We start from the raw sequence: 25,335 nt of genomic DNA, 5'->3' as shown, positions 1-25,335 counted from the left end.
CAAGATAATTGAATTTGATGTCATAAAAACAACATGTTCTAATGAATCAAATTCAATGAAAGAAGATTTATAGGATAGCGGAAATTAATTGTGTCTGGCAATTTTATTTGTGACAAATGTTTAAGAGAGTCAGATGCACCTCCTGTAGTGTGCCTTAATGTAAGGGAAAGGGGAGAGAACTGTTAGTAAATGTCGTAAACAGCATGCCTTGATTGGGCATTAATATATGGAATGTTATGGTCGGAAATTAAGTGTAGTCACTTACAAATTATGGGTGTGATCTGGTCTCTGGCAGCATACCACTTGAATTATAGATGATGCTGACAGCATGTAGAAATAAATATAATTGAATGCTCACAAACCATGTTTTCAACACCAAATCAAATACAATCATTCACCAATATTGCCCTGCTGGACATTTTGGGGTGATGTCATGTTGTCAGAAACAGCCATTTTACTGTCATGTTTATGGGATGTCTCATTCCAGTCATTGTTGTATTTAACAACAAACAATAGTTGATTAAAACGTGAATTCAATGTCCGTTAGCGGAAGACTGAAATAAGTCAACAGTCCATATTTGTCTTCCACTCTAACCAGGGCTTGACCAATACGAGTGGTCAGTCATTCTGATGAGATGGCATCAGAGAATTGACAATTTCCGCGAATATTGATGGCTTTAATTAACATGTGTAAAATGTTTGGCACAAGTTGAAGTGGCCATTACTGGCTAACACACCATGCATTTTGATCATGGTTTAATGCCTTGAGAGTTGCTAGTGAGTGTGTAGTGAAGTTGAAAGACACATCTTGTCTTAGTTTGAGAGGTTGATGATTGTATTAAAAAAGAAGCAAGATGTGTCTTTTTGAGAATTTCTAGGACACTAGTTTTAAAACGTGTCTCTCTCTTACTGTCATAAAAAAAAAATTTCAGAAAGTGACAGAATGAAGTTATTCTTTACTAGTAAAGTTAAGAAGTGAGAATTTGAATCTTTGTGTCATCTGTGAATGGACTGATAAAAAAAAATACCAAAAATTAGACTTACTACAAATACTTGCAGACATTTTACTAAGGAAATTATGTTATACATCTTATTGTTATTTGTGTTTTGAGTTACTAAATTATATCAAATTAATATCAATTCAGAAGTTTTTTTGTGGAAACCTTTTCAAGCCTTCTTACTTCAACAGAATAGATATCTAATGTACTGTATCAAATATTGAACAAATACTGTTAATCAACGGAAATGCTCCATGTGTTCTGAATTTTTCAAATCATAATCTATGAGATTGATTTAATGAAGGAATTTAAAAGATTATTTTGGTGAGTTCACATGATTAAATTGCTACCTACCTTGGCATATGGTAAGAATTAAGGTCTGTTCAACTCTGTAATTGAGATATTAAGTGAATATGGCATCATATTAGTAATTTGATTCATAACTATCTGACATTTGGATTAGTCTTACATAAGTTTTCACTTCATAGTTTTGTAATTCTACTTGAAATTAACTGATGTACTAATAGTAGGACCATACTGGATAACATCAATCTTCTGTTCCTTCGTCATCTTCTAGAGTGAATGAAGTTTTACTTAGTAAGTGCTGACCAAGTTGTGGTATTCATATATTTTACTAACCATTTTCTTACAGGTCATCATCAAAGATGTCTTAAAATCAAAAATATTTTCTTGATTTTTGTGGAAACTTTTCTTTTGTGTTCAAAGATCTAAATGAAAAAGTAAAAAAGGAGGGATTTATAGGGCTTTTTCAGCTTTTTTTACACTGTAAATTGTGATATTGTTGTGATGATAGATCCAATATAATCTTTTCTTTAATGTCAGTCAAGATTGAGAAGAATGATATTTTACCTCAATTATAACATAAATATCAGTTATTAAGGTATCTTTGAAATGTACATGTATATGTTTTTGCTGGAACCTTATCATTCAACATTATTCCTAAAAACTGTCAGACATTTTACTCTTTTTCTTTTCATGTGGTTCCAGCCTTAAGTTGTATTTTCTTCTGGCTAAAATTTCACATTTACCGAGTATTGCACATGTTTTGATGTTGTATGCAGATATTTGTAGAAGTTGTTTATAAAACGCGAAGAGATTTGGTTGCACATTACGGCAAACAGGTTAAATTGCCATATGATAATGTTTATTTCAATCATTCTTATGCTGGGTCAGGTTTTAAGTAGAAGTGATGCTGGGATGTATACCATGCAGTGTATATCAGACAGAAATTTTTATTTTCGTTAACAGGCTCAGATTTATTGTTGCAGTGTTTCTACTAGGTCGTATATAGTTCTGACTTTCAAAGTTCATTCTTGTCTGGGTATAAAAGACAAGCGTAATTCTAAGCAAGTGACTTTAGATTTGGAAAGATATGATTGATATTACATGCCTAGTCTTCAGAATTTTAATGATACATATTTTTTGGGAAATTTCATAGGATATTCCTATGTATGTGCTGAATGTATTGCCGAACTGCTTTTTTTGGATTTCGAGTTTCGTTTTGCTGTTGTGATCTTTAAAATATATTCATACATGTATAACAGTGAATTTTACTTGATATTTATTGTTTATTTTATTGTATATTTCAGGGTACAGGTTATGATTAATAGATAATGGTTTAGTTTAAAGAAGGTGAGAATTAAGGAGGTGGAAGATTACAGATAGGATATTCACCATGGATGTGAATTTAAGGATTACAGCATTGTTACTTTGCCTTGTTATAAAGGTAGTATATGGCGTGTATCTTGGGGGCCACCTGAACAAAATAACTATAGACAATGAAACAGGAATGGTGTATATAGGTGCTGTAAACAAAATATACCAACTTAATGCAAATTTATCCAAAATTTACGATATCGGAACTGGACCCCGGAATGATAGTCCAGATTGTTTACCAGCAACAGATACCTGTTCATATGCAAAACAACCAACAGATAATTACAATAAAATTCTAGTCATAGATCGTGCCCAACGGAAACTCATTACTTGTGGAAGTATCTATCAAGGTGCCTGTGAAAGAAGAAATTTAGATGATATCACAAAATTTAAAGTTTCTTATGATGGGAACAGCATCACAGATTTTGCTGTAGCTGCCAATGAACCAAATGCATCCACAGTCGCCTTCATTGGCCCTGGACCCAGTGATCAAGATGTTCTTTATGTTGGTACTACATATACTGGTAAATCACGTGAAAATAAAATATACAGAGATGAAGTCCCAGCACTCAGCAGTAGAAGTCTACGAAGTGAAAGGTTCTCTCTTGCTGCTGTTACCAATGTTCTTCAAGGAAGGTCTTCTTCTATCTATTTAAAACGTGAAGTCAGTTCTATTTATCCTATAGAATATGTTGCTGGGTTTAGTTCCAAGCATTTCAGTTATTTTCTTACTGTACAAAAAGCTTCAATCCATCCAACTAGAGATGTCAAAAATATTACGAAAATTGTTCATTTGTGCCAAAACGATCCAAATTTCTTTTCTTATGCTGATATGCCTTTAAAATGTGTAGATGGTGATAAGGATTATAATATAATTAAAGCTGCAGCAGTGATCGAACCTGCTATGAATCTGCGTGCCTCATTACTGATCGAACCTACCCAAGATGTTCTGGTGGGTCTCTTCTCCCATCATAATGAACAGTTTGATGAAGAAGATTCAGCTATCTGTGTTTATAGTATGAAGGAAGTACGAGCTAAGATTCTAGAGAATATAAAACTATGTCATCAAGGTAACCCTAGTGTTAGTGGTGGTGGATATTTACGTGTTGGTCCTGGTGGAAACTGTAATCAACAGGTAAGAATTATTTGAACTTGCTACTTGATTCTCAATTTCACTTGGTCTATTGTTACTATACTCTTCCAAATTCATGTGGCAGACAATATTCCTTTTTATTCTGATAATGTGAAGGATCTACAGAATGTTCTGAAATCACAAAACTGGATTAAATAGATTCTCTTCGTATCACATGAAGATTCAATACTCTCTGAATTTTATGTTTATGGTTACTAGGCAGAGTCTGCTATGACCATAAGTAAATATACTACAATTTATCCTGCTTTATTTTATTGTCAGGTGTCTGAAGGTTCAAAATTAAATTCATGGCCCATAGAATTAAGTAGTTATGACGCCAATTTTAAATTGAATAATGAAATGCTTTCATTGATTTACAAGGATAAAAATCCCATTAATAAAGACAAAAAGGCTTTCCATTAAATAAGAGAATAAAAAACATAGATTTAAATATCTTTAACATTAATCTACAAGTAATTTCTTAATAATTTCTTCAATAATTTTTATCTTCAAAAATCAACTGCCTTTGAGTTCACTTTACTTATATTTCTATTGTTCATTGTTCAAATATACAAAAGGTGTTTTTTTATACGTCACTTGTACCTGAAAGGAGTTTTTATCAAGATTAGCGATCATTGGTGATAGACATTTTTCCATTAAAACTTTAGTACACTTGAATCAGATAACACTTTTATTAAAGGTTATGATTGCTTTAGCACAAGAAAAGCACAGTCTTTTATTGAAAGTGGCAAATCCGGTTTGAATTGATAAATAAAAACCTAAAATGTCATCAAATTTCTTGTGGTAGGCATTAATTATTAATGTGGAAAATTTGTACAGGGAAGAAGAAACCCAAATCTGCAACAATCCTGCCACCTTATGATATGGTCAATTGTTTTTTTGAATCAAGTTTCAGTGTATGAAATTATAAAAATTGTATACTTCAAAGGAAATCATGTTTTTTATGTCACCAACCATACTTAATAATATTCTGTTTAAAATCAACCTTATTTTAAAGTAATTCGAGGAAACCATTTAAAAGTCTGTAAAATAGGTATATGTAACTTTATACTTGTTAGGTCTGTTTTGTTTAGAATTTGAAAAATCTTTAATCAATGGTTAGGGATCTAGCCACTTTAAAGTAGAATGATTTGAAACCTATCATTACCACACCTAAATACCACAATGTTAAAAGTATGTTTGTGTTATTATTATGAAAATTATAGATCAATGAATAGAGGGTTTAGAAATGTGATGAAAAGGATTACAAAACGTTTTGCACTGGTCTGATACTTCTGTTTACTGTCCTTTGTTCCTTGTCTGAACAGCTGACCCCTGTCAATAACTTCATAATACTTTTTAAAAAAATCTTGACCTTGTGACTCTGATTTTATCTTTTGAAATGTTTAGATAGAAAAAAAAAGAAAGATATGGGTCCCTTGAGGACATGGCTGTTAGTAGGTTGGTGTTAAGTTATTGGTAATCCACTACTACTTTTAACCACATTTGAATATTTTGATTCACAATGCAGATAACTACACAAGTATTTGTAGACAAAAAATTCATAAAGTATGGTGAAGTGGAAGGCCAGGTCTACTTGAAGAAAGTATTCAGTAGAAAAAGGTGTTTAATGTTTCATCTGTCAATAAGACAAGTGGTTGATCAACAGTTAGACATACCTTTAAGATCAGGGTAAAAAACTCACCACCAACTGGTAACAATCCATCTGTGATTCATACTTCTTTAGACTGAGATAAAGAAATGAATAGACTTAATGAAAAACATTTCTTTTAAATTCTCTTGATGGAATACATTATGCAAATTTGGATAATAATATATAGTGTTGCCTCATATATTGTAGTAATTCTTCTGATACAGGGTGATTAGTCTCAACTTCTTAACTGTCTTTAAGAGACTGTCATGAACATTTTCTTCAGAATTAATTATATCAAGGGCCCCCTAAAATATTGGTGTATGTCTCTAAAACTAATGTTGATAGAGTTTGATAGTTAACATTTGATTAATTAGATGAAATATTTATTAAAGTTAGACTAACGAAGTGCTAATTGATGGCGGAAAGTCGTTAAATTCTCGTTAGTATCCCAGAATCTTCTTATAGACATTTATCATTTAGTCAAAAAATATCAAAGAAATTGAACGTAATTGATCTAATATATCGTACATGTGTTTTTGACCTGGGGTTAAGATAAGAGTCTTTTGATTTCTACACTGTGAAGAAAGAGAGAGGCATGATACAAGGTGCAAGTTAGAATTATGAAATCTAAACGAGATATAATTTTGAATTTACACTCATATGGAAGGTCTGTTGGGGACTTTCATTTTGTAAATTAATGATCAGATAGGATACAATCATAACAAGATGTTTCAGATATTTTCACTTCAGAACTCACAAAATCTAAGTTGTGATCAACTGACTTTACAAATTCATAACCATAAAATAAATGTGTTAATATATGTTGATAATAAGCCAACTGTCAGGTATTAAAATTAATAATATTTTTAATTCAACTAGACTTAAAACCTGGTTCTCATCAAATATTAACATTCAAATTTTATTCTGATATCTACTTTTACTTGAATCAGGATTTCATGATAAGCTTTGTTTAATGTCTACTCAACTGCAGATAAACACCATATAAATTTTGATAAATTTTTTTATTGATTTGCACTTTTGCTTTTAATGGTTAAACTTTAAGGCACATTTTGATTATATGTGTACTTTTGCCTTGAGCAGAGTTTAAAATGACTTGATTATTAGATTTTAATGCCTATGTGCCCAGAGCTATGTGAAACTAAATGGTTTGCTGGGATATTTTTTGAAAATGGGTTGAAATGTGTGAAGCTTCTATGTCTGTTTTAACACATTGTTATGTCACAAAACTTACCAACTTTGGTCAAAATAAATATTTTTATTCAAGGGTTAAAAAACATAATTTAATACTGGAAAATGATTGTTAATTTGATTTGACAGTATTATAATCTTGATATGGATGATGGTCAACTACTTGCAGTTTCATACTCTATTACTATCTTTAAATGGCAGCATAACAAGAATATTCCTTATGTGTATATAGAACACAAAAACTCTTGCATGCATTTAATCATTATCTAAAGTTGATAACATACATCACATGATTATTTCAATGGACTCAAATACAAGAGCAGTTGATGAATCACAAAATGAAGGTCTCAGATCTTGTTTTACAAACACTGTAAATAAGATTTGTTTATAAATATTTTGATGTGATAACAGTTCCTCGGGTCAAACATTAACAATAAATTTCCCATCTAACTGTAATGTACTATGGTTCATTGGAATAGATAAAAGACTTACAGAGCAGTAGAATTTAATCTTAGTTGTTGACATCTCTATAAAATTAATGATAAATACCCCTATTTATTAGAAATTTATTGCAATAAGTTTGTTGTAAACATATCATTTGCTATCTTCTTCTCGATATTTTTCCTCAAATTGGTGTGTTGCATCTGAATTTTGTGTTGTAATTTGATATTTGAAATATGTCTACTGTCTTATCAGTAGCCCCTCCAGCCTGTTCTACAATGTTGGTATATTCACCACGCCAAAACACTTGACACTGGTTATATTTTGCCATCTATTCAATTACAAAAAACCTACCCAAATCTATTGGCAATTCAATTTGCATCTACATCAAGATTTCATTCCACCATGAAAGACTTGACTTGTGACCAATTAACAGAGAACAGAAGACTCACTGTTGGAAGCTTAATATCACCATGTGGCTAACACAGAGAAAAAAATATTAGAAATATGTTGATTTCACCTGATAGTCTGCTCAAATTATACCTCTTACATTGTCAGGTATACAGAGAATGTTAATCTATCAATAAATCTTTTTCTACCTTTTAACTTAGTTACTGTAGAGCTTTCTTACCAAAAAATAAGATGTATATTTAGTTTGATGAGAAAGGTGTGTTTTATTTGAACAAAAAATCCATCTAAATCGTGTAAAATGAAACTTAAAATGTATCATGGTATCCATCAATGTCTTAAAAGCAGAAGAACTTTGAAGATTGCAGACTGCTTTGGTTTGGTGATACTTTCTAAAAATCTTGTCAACTTACATTACTTGACAAAGAATGAGATCCAAGCAGCTTGAAATCATGTGACAAAATAGTTACTACAAATATGAAATATGAAACTTGACTTCTTGACTAAACATCAGACAACAATCTAACATAACTGGCATAATAACATTGTCTGAACAAATGCAGCTTGTAGGAAATAAATATCTGCTGTCAGAACTGTAGTGCCATGTTAAAATGTACATGATTTTTCAATTTCAACTCTGAGCACCAAAGATAAGAAAAGATGAACTATGACTATCAGTTGTTAAAGATAGGCTACTAGAGTACTCTACCATCATAGTTTATATAGGATTTATATCAGTTTTACTGTGTATTATTAATAGATTATATCACAGATATTAGCCTATCAGACATCTTTTCATTTTGACTTGCCTATTTATTTAGCTTCCATACTTGTTTATTTTGTCTTATTCCAGCAGACTTCTTTCGCATCCTCACATAGCTAAAGGTGTTGACTTTAAGTAAACTTATTAATGGAAAATAACTTAATGCTTATCACTAATTTGAAGGGTACATGACTTTTTCTTCTGAATGCCAAAACATGCTAAAATGTGCCGACTGAAACAAGTGACATAAAGCTTCACAAGTGATCAAAGCAGAAACAGCAGAACAAACATGTTCAATGCTTTGTAAACTTTGTAAAATATTCATTGTGAATATCAAATTGTAGGCATGAGTACATATAAATTATATTTCTCTGTAACCATCCCTGTAAATTGACTCCATTGCCAACTCAGTTATGCTTATATAATAATCTGATAAAAAATGGCAGTCTGGCGTTGAAATATAATATTGCTAGTGGTTATTCACTGATAAAAAGTTAGATTGTGGTATTTTCTCTTAGAATTGACAGGATGTTTGGAATCTGGTGGAAACGTTTTTGGGTTGTATTATTGAATAATAAATAAGAATGGTTGGGTGGAGAATAGTTTATGTTTTGATTGTGGTGCAATTGTATTATATCATTTGGTTACAATTACTTGATTTTATATCTGTAAAACATGCATTTGTTATCAATTCTAGCAAGTTTAAATTTACAAGTCTGAAATATTGTTGATACATGGGCAGTAGTGCTTGACTTCAAACTTTGAAAGAAATATTTAAGTTGTAATTTAATTAACTTATAAAATATTAATTTTTTTTCAAATTTTACACAATGATACATAGTCCCATAGGTTATATAAAAGATAAAAGATGTTTGCATACATTGTACATGATCATCAAAAATAAGCTTATAGTTTTAAACCTAAAAAAAAAAAACAGGCTTACATTATCATCCTTGTATCTTACTGGCAGACCTGCAAATCTAATTCATAAATATTTCACATCAGATAGTAGCTGTTATTTTAAATGGGGTGTCAAAGGTCAAAGTGTAAAACATTTCAATGATGCCTTTAGCAGTATCAATTCTCTTCAAACAAATAACTACCTCATAAATCTGTTAATGCATAGAAATTCATGGCAAGATAAAATGTACCAAAATATCTTGGGGTTAAAGTTGAGAGTGAAAATAAACTCAGTTATTTTTAAATACAACATATGGAAGGTTTAATGTTTTTGTATTGGTCATTAGTTAACTAATCTCTGAAATATCTTATTTTAATTTGGCCAACAGGTTGCTACACGAGATGCCTATTGAACTTCAGGTTGATTAATCTTATGAACAATCATTAGTATATTAACATAAAATGCAGGCTGAATGTAGATCCATGTTAGTATGAATTTTGAAAAAATGAAAGACCTATTACCAGTACCCTTAAACAATGTTACATAGTACAGCTGATGAATTGTCAACAACAGATGACCTCAAAAGGTGTTGCTAGATTGTTTTTGTTTGAAGTATGTCACGAAACAGGTTAACCTAAGAATTTTCAAGCTTTATGGGCAGAAGCCAATTCAAATGTCAAAAATTAATTTTTCTGAAATTTGTACATTTATAGGAACTAGGCATAAAAATGATTTGAAATGTTTGTGTGTGAACAGATTGTATTGAGTGAATTCTATTAGGAAAGGAAATGACTTCATCTGTCTTTGTCATCTATCTATCTTCTTCCCTCCATATTACATCCCACTTCTGACATCTTGTTCACCTCATCCACTGACTTCAGCTTGACTGAGTACCTTTTTTTGTTATTATTGCCTGCTATCAATGTTGCGAAATATCCCCTATGCTGCTTTGAATGCGTCAAATAGTAGTTTTTACATAATATAATGCTTTACTTACAGTATATTTCATGGAAACAGATCAAATTACTTCCAAAATGAATAGGTGTTCTTTTCACCATTGGATGAAAACTTGAAAAAAAGGAAATTATTCCATTTCTTGCCGAAATCTTGGGTCATGAGATAGAAGAAAAGTCTAATTGTATTGTTTCTTGAGGTCAGAATGACACAAATTCCATTGTTTTGGAATTTGGAAAACTAAAATGGTGTCAAATGAAGATGACTTAAAGGTTTGACAGAAGCTATAGAACATCTTGTTGTTCTTCAATTTAAGAGATAGAATTGTTAATGACTTGCACAAATGTAATTGTAGTATTGTCTGCTAATGTTAATTACTCATTGTGAAACTTTGACAGATCTAGCAAGATTTTCATGTGTTTTACATGATAACTATTTAGGACATTGTCATTTTGAAATGATGTCACATTAGCTTTCGTTTTAATGGTGACAATTCAAAAGGAAATACATTTTTTCTCAAGGATTCCTTCAGACAATCTCTTCAAAACTGTAAATCATTTAAGAGTATTTTCGTGATGGAAGCAATCATCATTTTACATGGCACGGCATTGTGATTTTAAGACTTGGGTAGAGGTAACAAATCCATTACTATCAGAATTGTAGACACCCTCATTTGACGTGCAAAAAAAGATGGATATTATTGTTCATTGCAAATGTCTTCTGATTTTAGGCTCGTCTGAATAATATCAATATTTATAAGAAAAGGAAAATATCTAGGCTAGTAATTTCAGACCTTAAGCCTAAATATATTAAGATAATAAGAAATCCTGCATATGACCTGGATAATGAGCTGATCATCAGTTCAAATTCCATGTCTAAATTTCCTCTTAATGTAGTCTCACAGTTCCAAGACATTAAGACGGTGACCTAATTCTATATAAACAACCTAATGACTTCTGATAATTACTGCTACTTTCTTAACCAAACACATTTACAAATTACAAGATTTTTCTTCCTTCACAGTTTATTGATTTGGTTTAATTGAAGTCTATAAGAATGTAATTTGCCATGATTTTGATGAAGTGTAATCAGAAAGTCAATTCTTTATAATCCATCAAATTATCATTAATTACTGCCTAGCTTTTATCGATCTTATAATTTCTTACTTTTAAATCAAAATAACTCATTCCATAGCCTTTCATGTCTGGCAAATTAAAAGTAAATTAGTGGCGCCATTAATGTCTTAAAAATGTAAAATTTATGTGTTGCATGGCTGACAATACATACTGACAATATAATGGTGGTTCTTAAATTTAGATCGTGCAGTTTAGTATAACATGTAAATTATGTATAATGAATAATCTAAGCTATTCTTTCAACAATCTTGAGGCATTTCTTTGAAACTTAAGTTTTCATGACATGAGATTGAGTTGATGGGATATTTATGTAATGACTATTGGGTCGCTCTTTTCGGAGGGTTTGTCTGATGACCATTCAACTGTACTACAATGAACAAGATGCATAAGAAATAAGTTTTAAAAACAGAATAGAAAAGTTTTTATATGCCCAATGCTTGTGACTTTTGAAGCGTCTAAAGTTCCTGTTAATCATGATAAATGTTTCTGTTTTTCAGAGTGGATTAGTAACACATAATATAGAAGAAGATGATGAATATCTATGTAATACTAATTTAGAGAGTTTCTCTATGGTAGTTGGTATTAACCCCATGGTAAAGAAACCAGTCCTTTCGTATCGCGATCAAACGCTTACTGCTGTAGCCTTGACAACCATCAATGAACACACTGTTGCCTTTGTTGGTACTTCTAAAGGTGAACTGAAAAAGGTAGGCATCCCTTATAGTTACATTACCGGTACTTAATAATTACAAGGCCAAGTTGTTATGGTTAGAATGTGAGGTTTCTCATATGCTCAAACATCATTTTACTTGAAAAAAAAATAAACTAAGGCTGAACCTCAGTTGTCTTCTATCAATCATGAAATAAATATATGTATTAAAATGGATTTGCATTGCCACCCATACTACCCTGTTGCTGGCAAACAAATATCTTCTATCAACATAGCTTAACTATTGTATTTCATGTTTTTGACAAACAAGTATAAAAACTTTACTAGATAAAATGTTAAACATTTTGATAAAGTGAAATCAGACGAAAATCAGCATTCCCCTGTAAATTGTTGACATAATCTTAATTGTTTACAAGAAAAGAACTGCCTCATTAAATTGCAGGAACTTGTAATTGCATTAATGATAGGGTGCTACACTAATTCTATGTGACAAACATCATCTTGCTCTACAATTATAAAACAAAGCCGTGAAATTTTAGACAGACAAAAAACTAGTAATTACAGAAAACAGTATGTCAAAATACATTTCGATGCCAAGACAAATTTTACAGTTAAGATTTGATGCAGCAGTTTTGGAGATTTCGAGAAATTTTTATCATTTACTGTCAATTTGTTAATAGATAAGACTTTTGGTATGCTTTGGAGAATTGGTGTCAAGCAGTAAATATTGATAAATGTCTTTCTTAAATCAAATGTGACCAAAATTTCTATGATTTCAATTTGATGCCAATTCTGCAATTACTAAAATTTAATATGACTGAGTGACAGTTATTCAGATCTTAAATAAGACATGCTATACAGAGAAACACATGTATGAAATGTTCCAAAAGCCTTTGTAAGGCCTAAATTGACCGTGATATTACTATTTTTGAAATGCAGTCAATTCTATTAGTTTGCAAAAGTAGATATTGCCCCAATCTAAATCAAAACTTTCTTTGCAAGTTCCTTTTTGAAATTTGTAAAAATGGAAAATTTCAGGAAAACCCACAGCAGTTATTGAAGAACAATATATAAACCTGCATATTGTTGTGATCTAATCTATAATATATTGATAATAATATGAGATAATAAGACACTAACTAGCTACAGGTTATCCCTTTTCATCTACCTTCTAAAAACTTCTTTCAACTTTCTATACATCTCACTTCTTCCATTGTTCTAAACCAACTCAAACTACTGCGCAAGATTAAAAATCATTGAAGACACAAATAGATCAAAGGAAATATTAAAAAGGTGAAAATCGATAATATCTAATTGATACTAGTTAACACAGCTTGTATGATAGTTATATAGTTTAATCTTTATTTTACCATCTTTAACATCAAAACCATGTTCAATATATTTAAAATGGTATTTAATGTCATCAAACTACTTGAATACTTTTATACATCTTTTGAATTGTGCTTACCAAAACAACTTCAGTTTTAATTGCAATAAGCTTAAAAGAAATGTTAATCTTTGAGAAAGTTCTAAGAATGATTGAAATATGCCTTTTGAATAGTTAAACACGTGTGCAAAGGTTTAAGTGGCTTGTCCAAAAAGTTAGTTCTATGTAATTAAAATCAGAAAGGTTAATAAGATACAATGTAACATACAAAAAGAGTGGCAAGAAAGAATAGGTCTAGATAAAAAATACAGCTCAAAATAGTATTGTTAATAGTTTTCTTGAGGTACAAGTTCACATTGGGTGAAACTGATGTTGACAATTGTTTAACAGTTCTGAAAGTTGTTACATTTTAACTGAATTGTTCATACCATCTGTGTTCTGATTTTATTGCTTGTACCAGTCAACCACCATGACTAAATATTGTTTGAATTTCATTCTTTTGTTCGAAGCCTTTAAAGGGCTGAAATGTTTTGTTGGTGGGGTAATAGGAAGTAGAAACTTATTGTAAAAACTTTTATCAACCATATGTTTTCTATCATCTTTCTCTTTCTTTAATAAAATATCTAACCTAATTTCTATTGTTTACTTGAAAAACATCATTTCTACCATATGCTTAGTGTAATATTTTAACTATTATTCATATAGTTAATCTAACCATCAGTCTTAAAAACATACCTTAATTTTGGAAAGATCTTGTTCAAAGGGGATAAAGGTCAAATTCCATTACATCAACTGTTATTGAAAAGATCCTGAAATTAAATTTCTGTTTTGATTCAAACATGAATGAAAGCTAACAGTGGATTTTTTGGTTAGTTTTGTTTCATAAACAGGATATTCTGTGTAGGTAAAAAAATATAGAAATCAAATTTTGTTGTTTTATGTTTAAAACATGTACATGTTGCATGTATATAAAAAGAGAAAGTACAGTATATCAACAGATAATTAGCATTGAATTTCACATTTTGTTAGTAAAAGAAAACTTGATCCCTGAACCTTCATGGTTCTTTATTGCGAACCACCACAATGATGAACCGATCTTCTCAAATTCAACAAAAAACACTGGTGAATGCTTTAGTTTGTTATACACTGAAAACTTATCACAACTTTGATGAAATTCAAGTTAAATTTTTATTGTTTGAGATTTAAATAGATATCAGACTTGTTGTCTGAAATAAAAGAAATGTCTAAAATGTGGTGTGTTTTGATATAAAGACTACCATCTGATATGAGACCAACATGTTTAGGACAATAGAGGAATGAACTTGATAAACTAATAAAACGTTTTTTCAATAAAATACTGGGATTTAACAGTAGAGCGTTAAGTGACATCATTTCCATAAAAACAACATTAGTAGGGAGTCTATTGTCCTCTCACTTTATAAAACTATATCATCTGTATGGTATGTGGTAATGCTAGACAAATATAATGATGATCCTCTTGGGTGTTATCATAACAGCAGGTTTCAGCTGTTAAGCTACTGTTTAAATCATGAGATCATAGCAATTCAACAGTTCACATTTTGTATTTTTAGTGTATTTCCCAAAATATAAGAAATTGACAAAATATCTTTCAAGAAAATCAGAAAGAATTATAATTTTGTAAATTATGTAAATATAAAGAAATACTTCATTATTTATTGATATATAATGATAAGAGCACTACATAGGAAATTCTTTCCTTTTCTTCATCTATAAATTATATTGAAATGTATTTTATAAAAACTAATAGAAAGCTTGATGTCTGCTTCTGTTCCTATCATATTTTAATAATTTATTGCCATTGTCTGTATATTGGAGAAGAAAATATGGAATTATATTTTGATATATATGCTTCTTCATAAAGTTAATTTCCTGAACGACCAGTCATGCACAGACAATTACAAGTCACTGACGACCAGTATTTCCTTTTGATGCTTTCATTAAACACGTTCCACTACTATTATTAGAAAAGCTTTCCAATTACAATGCTGGAGAAGTATATTTGACTTTACTCTTGAAGCTTCAATAAACTTGGAAGCTTCACTTACAGATTAAAGAATTGTTGATTAAAAATCCTTATTTAAACCTAAAAAGCATTTCTTACATCTGTTTATATATTCATGTACTGCTCAGTATGAGAGTTTCATGTATGCTGATGGCAATTGGTTTGATAAAACTATGTGATGAATATATATTCAGCATGTAATTAAGATGCCCTGAATCAGGTGCCCATAATTTGACTTGTAACCCATTCCTTTATATCCTTGACTTCATCTAAAGGCTCAGTAAATACAGTAAAGAATTCTTTCTTAAAAATACTGATCTTACCATAACACTTTTAGACATAAGATCTTTCATGATTTAACCTTTATTTTTCATGTTAGAAAGGCTACATGAAAATTCAATATTCCCAAATGTATAGCTTAAAACAGTTAACATACATGATTCCTACTTTTATAAAAACCTACATGCATTATTGTATTTCAGATATAGTCTTGGGTTCAATATGCCTGACTTATTTAATCATTTACAACAAGTCATTTACAGACAATTGTCTGCCATATTGAAGTACTGATGTGAATAAAATTTCCCCGTTGAAAGACGCTTGATGTTAATATCCATGAATATATACAGCCTAAAAAACTTGAAAACCTAATGAAGACATAAGGCATAATCATGTCTCAGAGGTTTTGTAAATGATTGAATTTAATGCGATCAATTTCCACAGTGAATCTAAGAGAATCATACAGGCATAAAATTTTACTGGCTTCATATATTGATTTAAAAATATGTCTCCTGTACTCTTCAATAGATCCTTTTAATCACTTCTATATTCTGATCGTTTTAAGATGTCTGTCGGAACAATAATTTGATAAATAGTCATTTAATGATAGTCTATCGTCTGTTTTTCAACATTCTCTTCAATTTTTCAATCAATAATGCTAAATTTATGGCTTACAGTTCAAAGAAAATGTGAAATTCATCTTGGTAAAAAGTGAAAATATTACCGGAAAGTCTACATGTATAAATGGATAAAATCATAAATAGAATAAGAAACTAACACAACTTCTTTCATATCCAGATTCAGACAGAATTATATCCTCCCTAACTGTCTAATGTGTTGGCATCATCTTTCGGTACTTTTAATTTGCTGGGGTCTTAAGGTCTTCTAATGGCATTTAGGTCTTAAATAGTAGTAACTTAAGAGTCATCTTATAGTAAATGCAAATTTGTTTCAAATAATGTTCTTACATTTCACATACACTTTACATGTACTTTTCTTTATCAGTCCATCTTGCAACAAATTAGTAATTTTTAAGCAAAAGAATTGAGTGATGTGAAGATATATTTTTATTCTGCGTAATTACTGAAACTCGTTAGAAAGAAAATAATCTAGAAAGAAGCAAACTGTTTTATTTGTTTTGGGGGTAAAGGAATTGGTAAATTGCTGTTAGATGAAATTGATCCTGTAGTTCCGTTTCACCCTAGAGGGATGAAATAAAAAGAAATCATTCCTGCAACCATAATTATCAGATCTGACCTGAAATTTTCTTTGAACCATTTGAAAGTGATTGCTTCCTGCAGAATAATGATTAAACAATTTAAATTGTTATTTTTGAGCTTCAAAGCATGAAAATTATTGGCAGATTTTTTTTATCAGAAAATATCAGTACAATGAAATTATGAATCATTTCCTGGTTTTGGTATTAATTTCCTTTTAGGCTAAAAGATGAAGAGACTGGACAATTTCTCTTTAGTTACACAGTTGATATAATTGGGATAATTACGAGCAGAAATCAATTCATTCAAACTTTTGACCTGAACTCATGTTGTGATATTTGAATTCCAGATGATCACTCCTTTTCATTTTTCCTGTTAATTCCCTGTTTAAAATTTGTTATTTGTTCCTATAAATCATACTAGTACCTTACCAGAGGATGTTCTCTTAAAATTATTTTTTATACAAGTGAGAGCCAAATTGTATGGTGAAATCAGGTGTCAATGTAACAATTTCTATTTCAGATTGTAGTGGAAAATGATGTAAAAGCTAGAGAATACTCATCGGTCGTTGTTGATAAAGGCAGTGCTGTCAAACAGGATATGGTTTTTGATACAGCTCATGAAAATATTTATGTTATGACCGAAACAAATGTAAGTTTGTACATGGTATGCCTCTTTGCTACCTTTTGTTTTTAAAGCAAACTCGATCAAAATCCAATTTGGATTGGTTTATTTCTGGGTGTCTGTGCCTACTTCTATCTCTTGTGCTGTAAAGATTGAAAGAAAAACCCAGTTCTTGGCGTAGAAGTATCTTTTAAATTATATGAAATATTCAATTAACATAGATAATTAGATCAGAGTTATCAGACTACTATCTCTATAGCCAGAAGTCATTTTCTACCCTTGTTTAATCCGTCTGCTTTCATCCAATTGTCTTCTTGACATAATTTCATTTTCCCCTCAAACACGTAGTTAAAATAGATGAAATAATGATTGAAAAAAATGACCTGAGTAGCAGACATGTTCTTAAAAGAAGAGAAATATTATAAGATGTCGACAGATCACTTTGTGTCCTGTAGCTATGTCCCTTTGTTTCCAACATCATAATTAAATCACGCCATTCAACCAACAATGGTGTCTTGTAGCTAACCAACTTAAAGAATTCACTCGAAATATGTGATCTCCTTAAGGCCAAACTACTTTTTTCGGCCCACATGGGAATAAATTGGTCATAATCAGAAGAACTCTTTTATTAAGGAGATGTGGTCATCTGAAAGAAATGAAAGGTTACTAATTAACAAATTTCCTTCCATACTTAGTCTAATTCCGTCGCCATAAAATAAAACCTGGAAGTAGTGAATATGTGAGGCAGGCACTTTTGTGTCACATATTTGGAGCTATACCTGTTAACAAAGAGGTAGAAAAGGTTAGTTAATTCCGTGCCAGCTTGGATGTCCATTCTGTCATGGCATAATGGCTTCTGGCAGAATTAAGAATGGAGAGAATTAGTTGCATCAGTCTCAAATTAACACGTTTATTTCTATCTTGAGGGAATTTCATTAGATACACGAGAAAAAAAAAGAAGCGTTTTAAGATGGAAGTTAATTAGGGGCTAATTCTGGGGTTTGGCACGTGAAATATTTTAATGATATTGTCAACTACTGTGTAAAAAAGTCAATTGGCAGATTTGCTAACGAAGACTTTGAAAATTTGAGAAGAAGCCAGATTCCGCTAGTGAAACTCTAATTAAAATGTTGAAAAAACTTGACATTACTTGCCCACAGCCACATAGTTTAAGAGAAAATAAACCTTCATTTGTATTTTTGTAAAATTTCCCTACTGACTAATTGGCTTCGTAAATTCCTGGCCATATCTTCTTTGTTGTCACACTACATCTGATTCATTGAAGTCAATTAGTGAAGGTTGAAATTTCTCCACTAATTTTAAATCGCAAAAACTTTCAACAAATCACAAACCAAGGGAAGTTGTTAATGAGGACAGAATGATTTTGAAGTTTAATCATGCAAAGTATTTTGAAGTGGTCTGAAACTGATGGCCTAATTTCAAATCTATCAGATTGAATCATTGGATTTGGCTATTGGATGAAAATTTGTATTAGGAATTCGAAAGGTTATTTGGAAGACAGTGTGAAAAAATTCTGCAAAAAATAGTCTGAGCAAACCAAAAAATGAACGGAATTATAAAAACATAACTGAATTTTTAGGAAACAGTAAGGTTAAATTAGATTAGATCTATAGTGTTATAAAAGACAAGAGATTTTAAGCACTTTTGTCACGTTTCTGATGTCATTCCATCATAATGTAAGCTTCTGTGACAATGCATGCAATATTCTTAAAGCATTGCAACCACATGTAGTGAACTTATTGACACAGTATTAACTCTTGTTTTTTACTGGTATCATGGTGATATGAGAGTTATGAAAGCTTTAAGCCAATGGATTAATATATTCCATGATGAGCAGATTTACACATGACATCTGATTTACAATACGGAAATTGAAATGTTGAGGTTTTTGTAAGTGAAGTATTTGTTGATGTGACAGTCTTGTTACAAGCAGATTAAATATGGCTTCACTGTCAAGTTATTTGTCAAACCTAAGAATCTCACTTCAAAAGATATTTTAAACCATCAAAAATTAATGCATCCATCAAGCATATTTTAGACTAAAACTTGTTTTACGTTGTATTACATGTTAAAATGTTATAAAAACAGAAAAAGAAATAGCAAATCCTCTGATATATCAAGTTATATCATACATGTCTTGTATGGGTGTCTTGTATAGCTGTATTGAAATTAATGGTTTGTTCCTTGTTTTTCAGGTGACCAAATTAAAAGTACAAGATTGTGGCCAGTATAAATTATGTAATAATTGTCTATCTGACAGAGATCCCTATTGTGGCTGGTGTTCCTTAGAAAAAAGGTATGTACACAACATTTGAATTAATATTGTCTCTTGTCTCTGTTTTACGTTACTTTAGTTTTCAGTGAAGACATTGGCCAGTTTTCAATATGGGTTGACTCAGTGGTGCTGAGACAGACCAATATTTCTAAATTTCTATAGACTTGTATTGAAATACAAAGTTTATGTTCATTGTTGTCATGGTAATCTAAATCATTGGGTTAAAGTACAATCCATTTGGAATCAAGACCAAAGAAAAAAGGACACAACAAAATGAACATGACACTTGGGGGATTTGATACACTTAAATAGCAAATCAATAGAAGAAAGTTTTTCCATTATAATATCTCCTACATTTTACAATCTTCACGCTAACTGTCAATTTCTATCTTACGGCACGGAATTCAGACATATAATTCTTATAGATAATTCTTTTAATAATTTCTTCATATCAACAAGTCTGCTGTTAGAGAAAAGATTTTTCTTTTTTTAAATGATTTTTGTTGGTGATTATCGCGAATGATGGATCTACTTTCTTGAGAATATGACTAAAAGTAATGGAGGTCAATATTACCACTCTCTGGCATTGAAGGTTTGAAAGGGTCTCTGACTTCAGAGTATAATTATTGATTCATAATATCATGATATGAATATAGGTCCATATCAAATGGAAATTAAACAAAGTTTGAAATTTGAAAATGAAACTACATGTACAGAAAGTATGTATTCTGTAGGCACTATGGAAAACATTTTTCTGGAAAATGTTTTGTAAAACATATAAGAAATTAAATGGGCTAAAAAGCAGCAGCAGGCTTGTCGAACATAAAGATATTATTATAGAAGTTGAAAGTGTGTAATTGACTATTTTAGTCTTATCACAGATATCTTTGCCACAATCAAATTTAATATTATTATATATACAGAATACAAAAAAAATTGTTTAAATACTTAAATATTTGAAAACAGGAAATGATGTATTGATTGTTTTTGAGCAGGCATTGTGGGGGAATTAAGTTGAAATAATTTGTCGGCAAAAGGAAAGGTTATTTCAAGAAATAAAGCCTATTAGCCAGTTTTCAAGTCTATTGGTTACTTGCCTTTAAATCTCTTTTATAGCTAGAAGGTGATAAAAATCAATAGAGCTTATTATTTTTTACGTTTCCAATAAATAATGATCCCTTTTCTTCTAGTTTTAATCTTGCAGGAAAATCGCTATTTATCCAGATAGCTTTCAAATGATGTAAATGAAGGAAAATTACTATAATTTGACTGTTTTTATGGTTTTCACAAAATGAGATTTTAACCATCAATAAATTCTTTATAAAAATCAAGCTTTTAGTAGGAATCATTGTTTTATCAAAGAGTGACTCTTTTTTTCAAATTTTTTGTTTGATTTGAGACTATATGAAATTATAATGAAAGCTATAACTATAAGATGATAAATTCTTTTATGTAATGTTTTTGCAGCAACTTCAATCATTTTCTCAAGAAGAAACCATTTTCATTGTTTTAAATAACAAGATTCAGTGTGTTACATTCACACTATTGTCATTTAGGCATTCCATTTTGTATATGACAATTCATGATATTCTTGATCAGTTCCAAATGAACTTTAATACTTTATTCGGTTCATGGAGACAATGCTTTGCCGATTTTGATCTAGTTCTCAAGTTCGTTTCACAAAGTGTATTGTTGAACAGTCACATAATTTGATTATTTTAGATGTACTTTGAAGAATTCTTGTCCTAATTCTGGAGATCCAACACAATCTAGATGGTTACATGGTAGTTCTAATCAATGTATTTATATCACCAATATCACACCTAAAACAACATCTGTAACCACTGTAACAGAGGTAAGTCTTTTCTCCACAACTTTACTGTAACAAGTGAATCAAGAGGTAGAATGAATGATGGAAAGAGGTGAAATGACGATACTTTTCTTAAAATGAAATAAGATACCAATGCATTTCTTAAAGAAGCATTAATATATACATATATATATGAGCACTATTTTAAAAGAAATTTTTTTTGTTAATATTATTATGTATATGTGTGTGTAATTAGGATTTATTAATGGAAAATAACAAAAATGTTTAGACTATACAGTCTATTTTAACCATACAGTTGATTCGTCTGATAATATTACCAAATTGTATTGAATCAAATATATGTATAAATTGAAAGTAAACTTGTCAAACAATGTTACATATGTTCTAAATTACAGACTGTTCAAGTCACAACAAGTTTGACATATTTATGATAATTCTATCTCTTGTTTACTATTCCTGCGAGAAATCAAACATCTTACCAGGAATTGTGACATTAAACAAACTTGCAGGAACTTGGGCGGAAGCAAACAATATTGGGTGGACTCGGTTAAGAGTGCATTGAAACTTTGGGTGCTGTTTTCGAATGGATGGTTTATTATGACCCTGTGCATGTTTATTTAAAGAAAAAAATGTCTTTTCTGAAAAAGTAAACACATGCAATTGAGCTCTTGAAGACATTAATAGTTCTTTCAATTGAACTGATTTCTACAAACTATCTTTGGTTTAGTCACATTAAGGCCTGGATTCTTTTCTGTTTTGTTTGTTTGAAAATGTTAGACAAGCACCCTATGTGGAAATACACAGATTTTTGTAAATTATCCTTTTCGTGTTACTGGACTTAATACGAGGGATTTTCTTTCATTTAAAAAAAGTTTTCTTTTAGATTTATCAAAATTTTAAAGAAAGAAATCGGATTAAAGAAAAATGGCTTGATATTTGTGAATGTCATCAAAAATATTATTAAAAGAAATGGATTGTTGTAGAATTTCTAAATGTCAGCATGAACTACAAACATGTCCAATCAATTTCTTTCAGAATTTCTCTAAAATATAGACTAAAGTTCAATTTCAAATCAGAATCTACAATTCCATGAAAAAAAATTATTAAAAAAATGTTTATTCATCATGTATCATATCTTACTTTTTTGACTTTTTATTCCTTCATTTGTTTATAGCTTCATCTGACAATCCCTCAATTGCCTCAGACTAGTACCTATAGCTGTGTTTACCAAGAGTTAAATTGGAACTCCCCAGCTGAAATGTGGTATTTTGGTGCCAAATGTGCCACTCCAGACTTTTCAAAGATTGGTGCCTCATTGACTGTAGAAGGTAAGTGATGTCGCTGGTTAAATTAGATGTCTAAAGAAACTTTTTACTGGATTTAGAATTGGAATATGATTTATTACTATTACCTCATAGATTATGTCACTTAAATCAGTATTTTATAAAAACTGTCTAGCTCTGTGGCTTATATTTGTATTTATTTCTTATTAGAACTCCTAAATGTCAAAACAAGTCTTTAGATACATGTATATGTAGTGGCAATGGGAATTGATGCTTAACTTATTTCCTCTTTCAAATAAGTTTCAAATATTGGAAGTAGAAATTGACTTCTTCATGTAATTGAACTTTCCTATTTACAGGTTCAAAGACTATTACTCTAGCCTTGAATTCAAGTGAAACTGGAAAACTCTTTGTTACAAAGCCGTTTACATTTTACAATTGTACCAACTTCAAAGAGTGAGTTTTTGTTGTCTTTCCACGGCTTTTCTCTGAAATTGACTTTTAAATCAGTATTTCTTTTCTGTTTGGAAACTTGTGATCAAAAGTACTAGGATAAGGAATTCCATTTCTGATTAGTTTTGGAGATTGAACGCTCTTCCTTTTTCTTTTTTTTTCATCCAATAGTTGCAATAAAATTGGTTCCTTTATATTTGAAACTCTGTTTTATGTTTTTTTTATCTGGATATTTGGCATTAAAGACTTTGGCACATGCATAATTGTGGTAGCATCACTTGCCATATTTAGATGAGTAACAGTTTCTTGGAAGCACTCCTGGCGCCAGTTCTGTTTTAAGAATGCAAAGGATACAAAAAGGCATAATCAGCTAATTCTAGTAGTATATGAAATTTTGATTTTATTTATAAATGAATATTTCACAATCATCCTAGTTGTACATCATTTATTAATCAATATTTGATTGTAATTACAGTTGTACAACATGTACTAATTCTGAGTTTGAATGTGATTGGTGTATATATGATAATGGTTGTTATCATGATAGTAAACATTGTAATGATCAGATTATTCGTGGAAAAGGGGTAAGTTACTGTATTGTATATAATTGCAGTGTGCATTGATCAATGCATATGAAAGCACCATAATATGTCAAACAGACATATCAAATTCACGACTTCCAAAATTTTGCAAATACGAACGAACACAGAAATTATTATAATAGCAATGAGCTGTGAACTGAATAAGAGTATTGTTCTATAATGTATTTGATGTTCTAGCAACAAAGTTTATTTTTATTATCAGTGATTGAGTTTGAATATAACTGTACCTTAAACTTCATTTCTTTGATATTTTCAGAGTAGTAAACCAGGTGTACGAGGTGCTCTACACTGTCCGAGAATAGATATAGAACAAACTGGTGATGTATATATACCAGTAGATGTGACTAGAGTTGTTTTATTAAAAGGTTATAATTTCCCTGTCCTCAAACCAACTCACAGTAATTACCGGTGTGAAATAGATACTGGAGAGAGAATATATGAAGCTCAAGCTGAAAGACTAGATGATAGACATATTACTTGTAATATGCCAAAGGTAACATTTGTGGATTATTTTTCATTGCCAGATAGCTAACTCAGTCTGAAGGTAATGATTCTAAAAATGAATTTTGCTGTATAGAAAAACAGGGCATGAAGTTTGAAGGATATATTGCTGTCATTTTTTATTAAATTGCAAAGGAATTAAGGAAATCTCTAGTTCCTCAGGGTCATCACCATCATTTGAATTTGTTAATCCATATTAGTGGTATAAATAAATATCTTTTATACCTTGTATTACAGATCCATTACAATGCTCAGAAAGGAATGTTAGATGCTAAGCTATCAGTTTATTGGGGAAACGATTTTGTGTTAGAATCAACTTCATATTTAGCAGGTAAGTTTGGGTCTAAGACTTGATTTCATTTCATAAATATGTGGCATCTGAAACGTAATGACGATTTTCAAATGCTTTTCCAAATGGCTCCAATATTGCTTACAAATAATACAATTCAATACAGTCCTTAAGCTGCAGTTGGCATTCTGTGTTGATTGAATATTTGTTCTTCTGTATTTCAGCTAAAGTCTACAAATGCAGTGTAATGGCCAACAGTGAATGTGGTCTATGTATAAACATCAACTATACTAAACCATTTTTAAATTGTCGCTGGTGTGGAGATGGGTGTCACTATATGACTAAATGTCCTCTACCAGCAGTATCATCATGTCCTGCTCCCAGGATTCTATCAGTGTGGCCAATGTCGGGACCTATACATGGAGGAACTAATATCACTATTGAAGGAACTAATTTAGGAGCCAAGTTTGAAGATATTGAAAATACTGTTACTGTTGCCAATGTTAAATGTATTCCATATCGCCATCTTTATTCACCATCTAGAAAGTAAGTTCATGAAAATCTGGTATTTTTTAACTATCATCCT

General features: G+C 30.6%; 1 protein-coding gene across 1 annotated transcript in view; it reads left to right on the top strand.

Moving 5' to 3' along the window:
- Positions 1-2,694: 2,694 nt before the first annotated feature.
- LOTGIDRAFT_105554 (hypothetical protein) overlaps positions 2,695-25,335 on the top strand; it is a gene marked incomplete at both ends in the record, with an annotated part of 35,323 nt that continues 12,682 nt past the window's right edge. The window contains 11 exons of the mRNA XM_009059864.1: positions 2,695-3,790; positions 11,802-11,980; positions 17,393-17,521; positions 19,711-19,811; positions 21,513-21,645; positions 22,796-22,942; positions 23,272-23,360; positions 23,833-23,930; positions 24,229-24,452; positions 24,698-24,791; positions 24,980-25,295. Of these exons, the coding sequence (XP_009058112.1) occupies positions 2,695-3,790; positions 11,802-11,980; positions 17,393-17,521; positions 19,711-19,811; positions 21,513-21,645; positions 22,796-22,942; positions 23,272-23,360; positions 23,833-23,930; positions 24,229-24,452; positions 24,698-24,791; positions 24,980-25,295 (2,606 nt within the window). The remainder of the gene's footprint in view (positions 3,791-11,801; positions 11,981-17,392; positions 17,522-19,710; positions 19,812-21,512; positions 21,646-22,795; positions 22,943-23,271; positions 23,361-23,832; positions 23,931-24,228; positions 24,453-24,697; positions 24,792-24,979; positions 25,296-25,335) is intronic.

The sequence above is a fragment of the Lottia gigantea genome (assembly GCF_000327385.1).
Source record: "Lottia gigantea unplaced genomic scaffold LOTGIsca_4, whole genome shotgun sequence".
In the NCBI taxonomy this organism is placed as follows: domain Eukaryota; kingdom Metazoa; phylum Mollusca; class Gastropoda; family Lottiidae; genus Lottia; species Lottia gigantea.
Note: the sequence above shows the minus strand (reverse complement) of the source record. Positions and strands in the feature narration are given on the sequence as shown.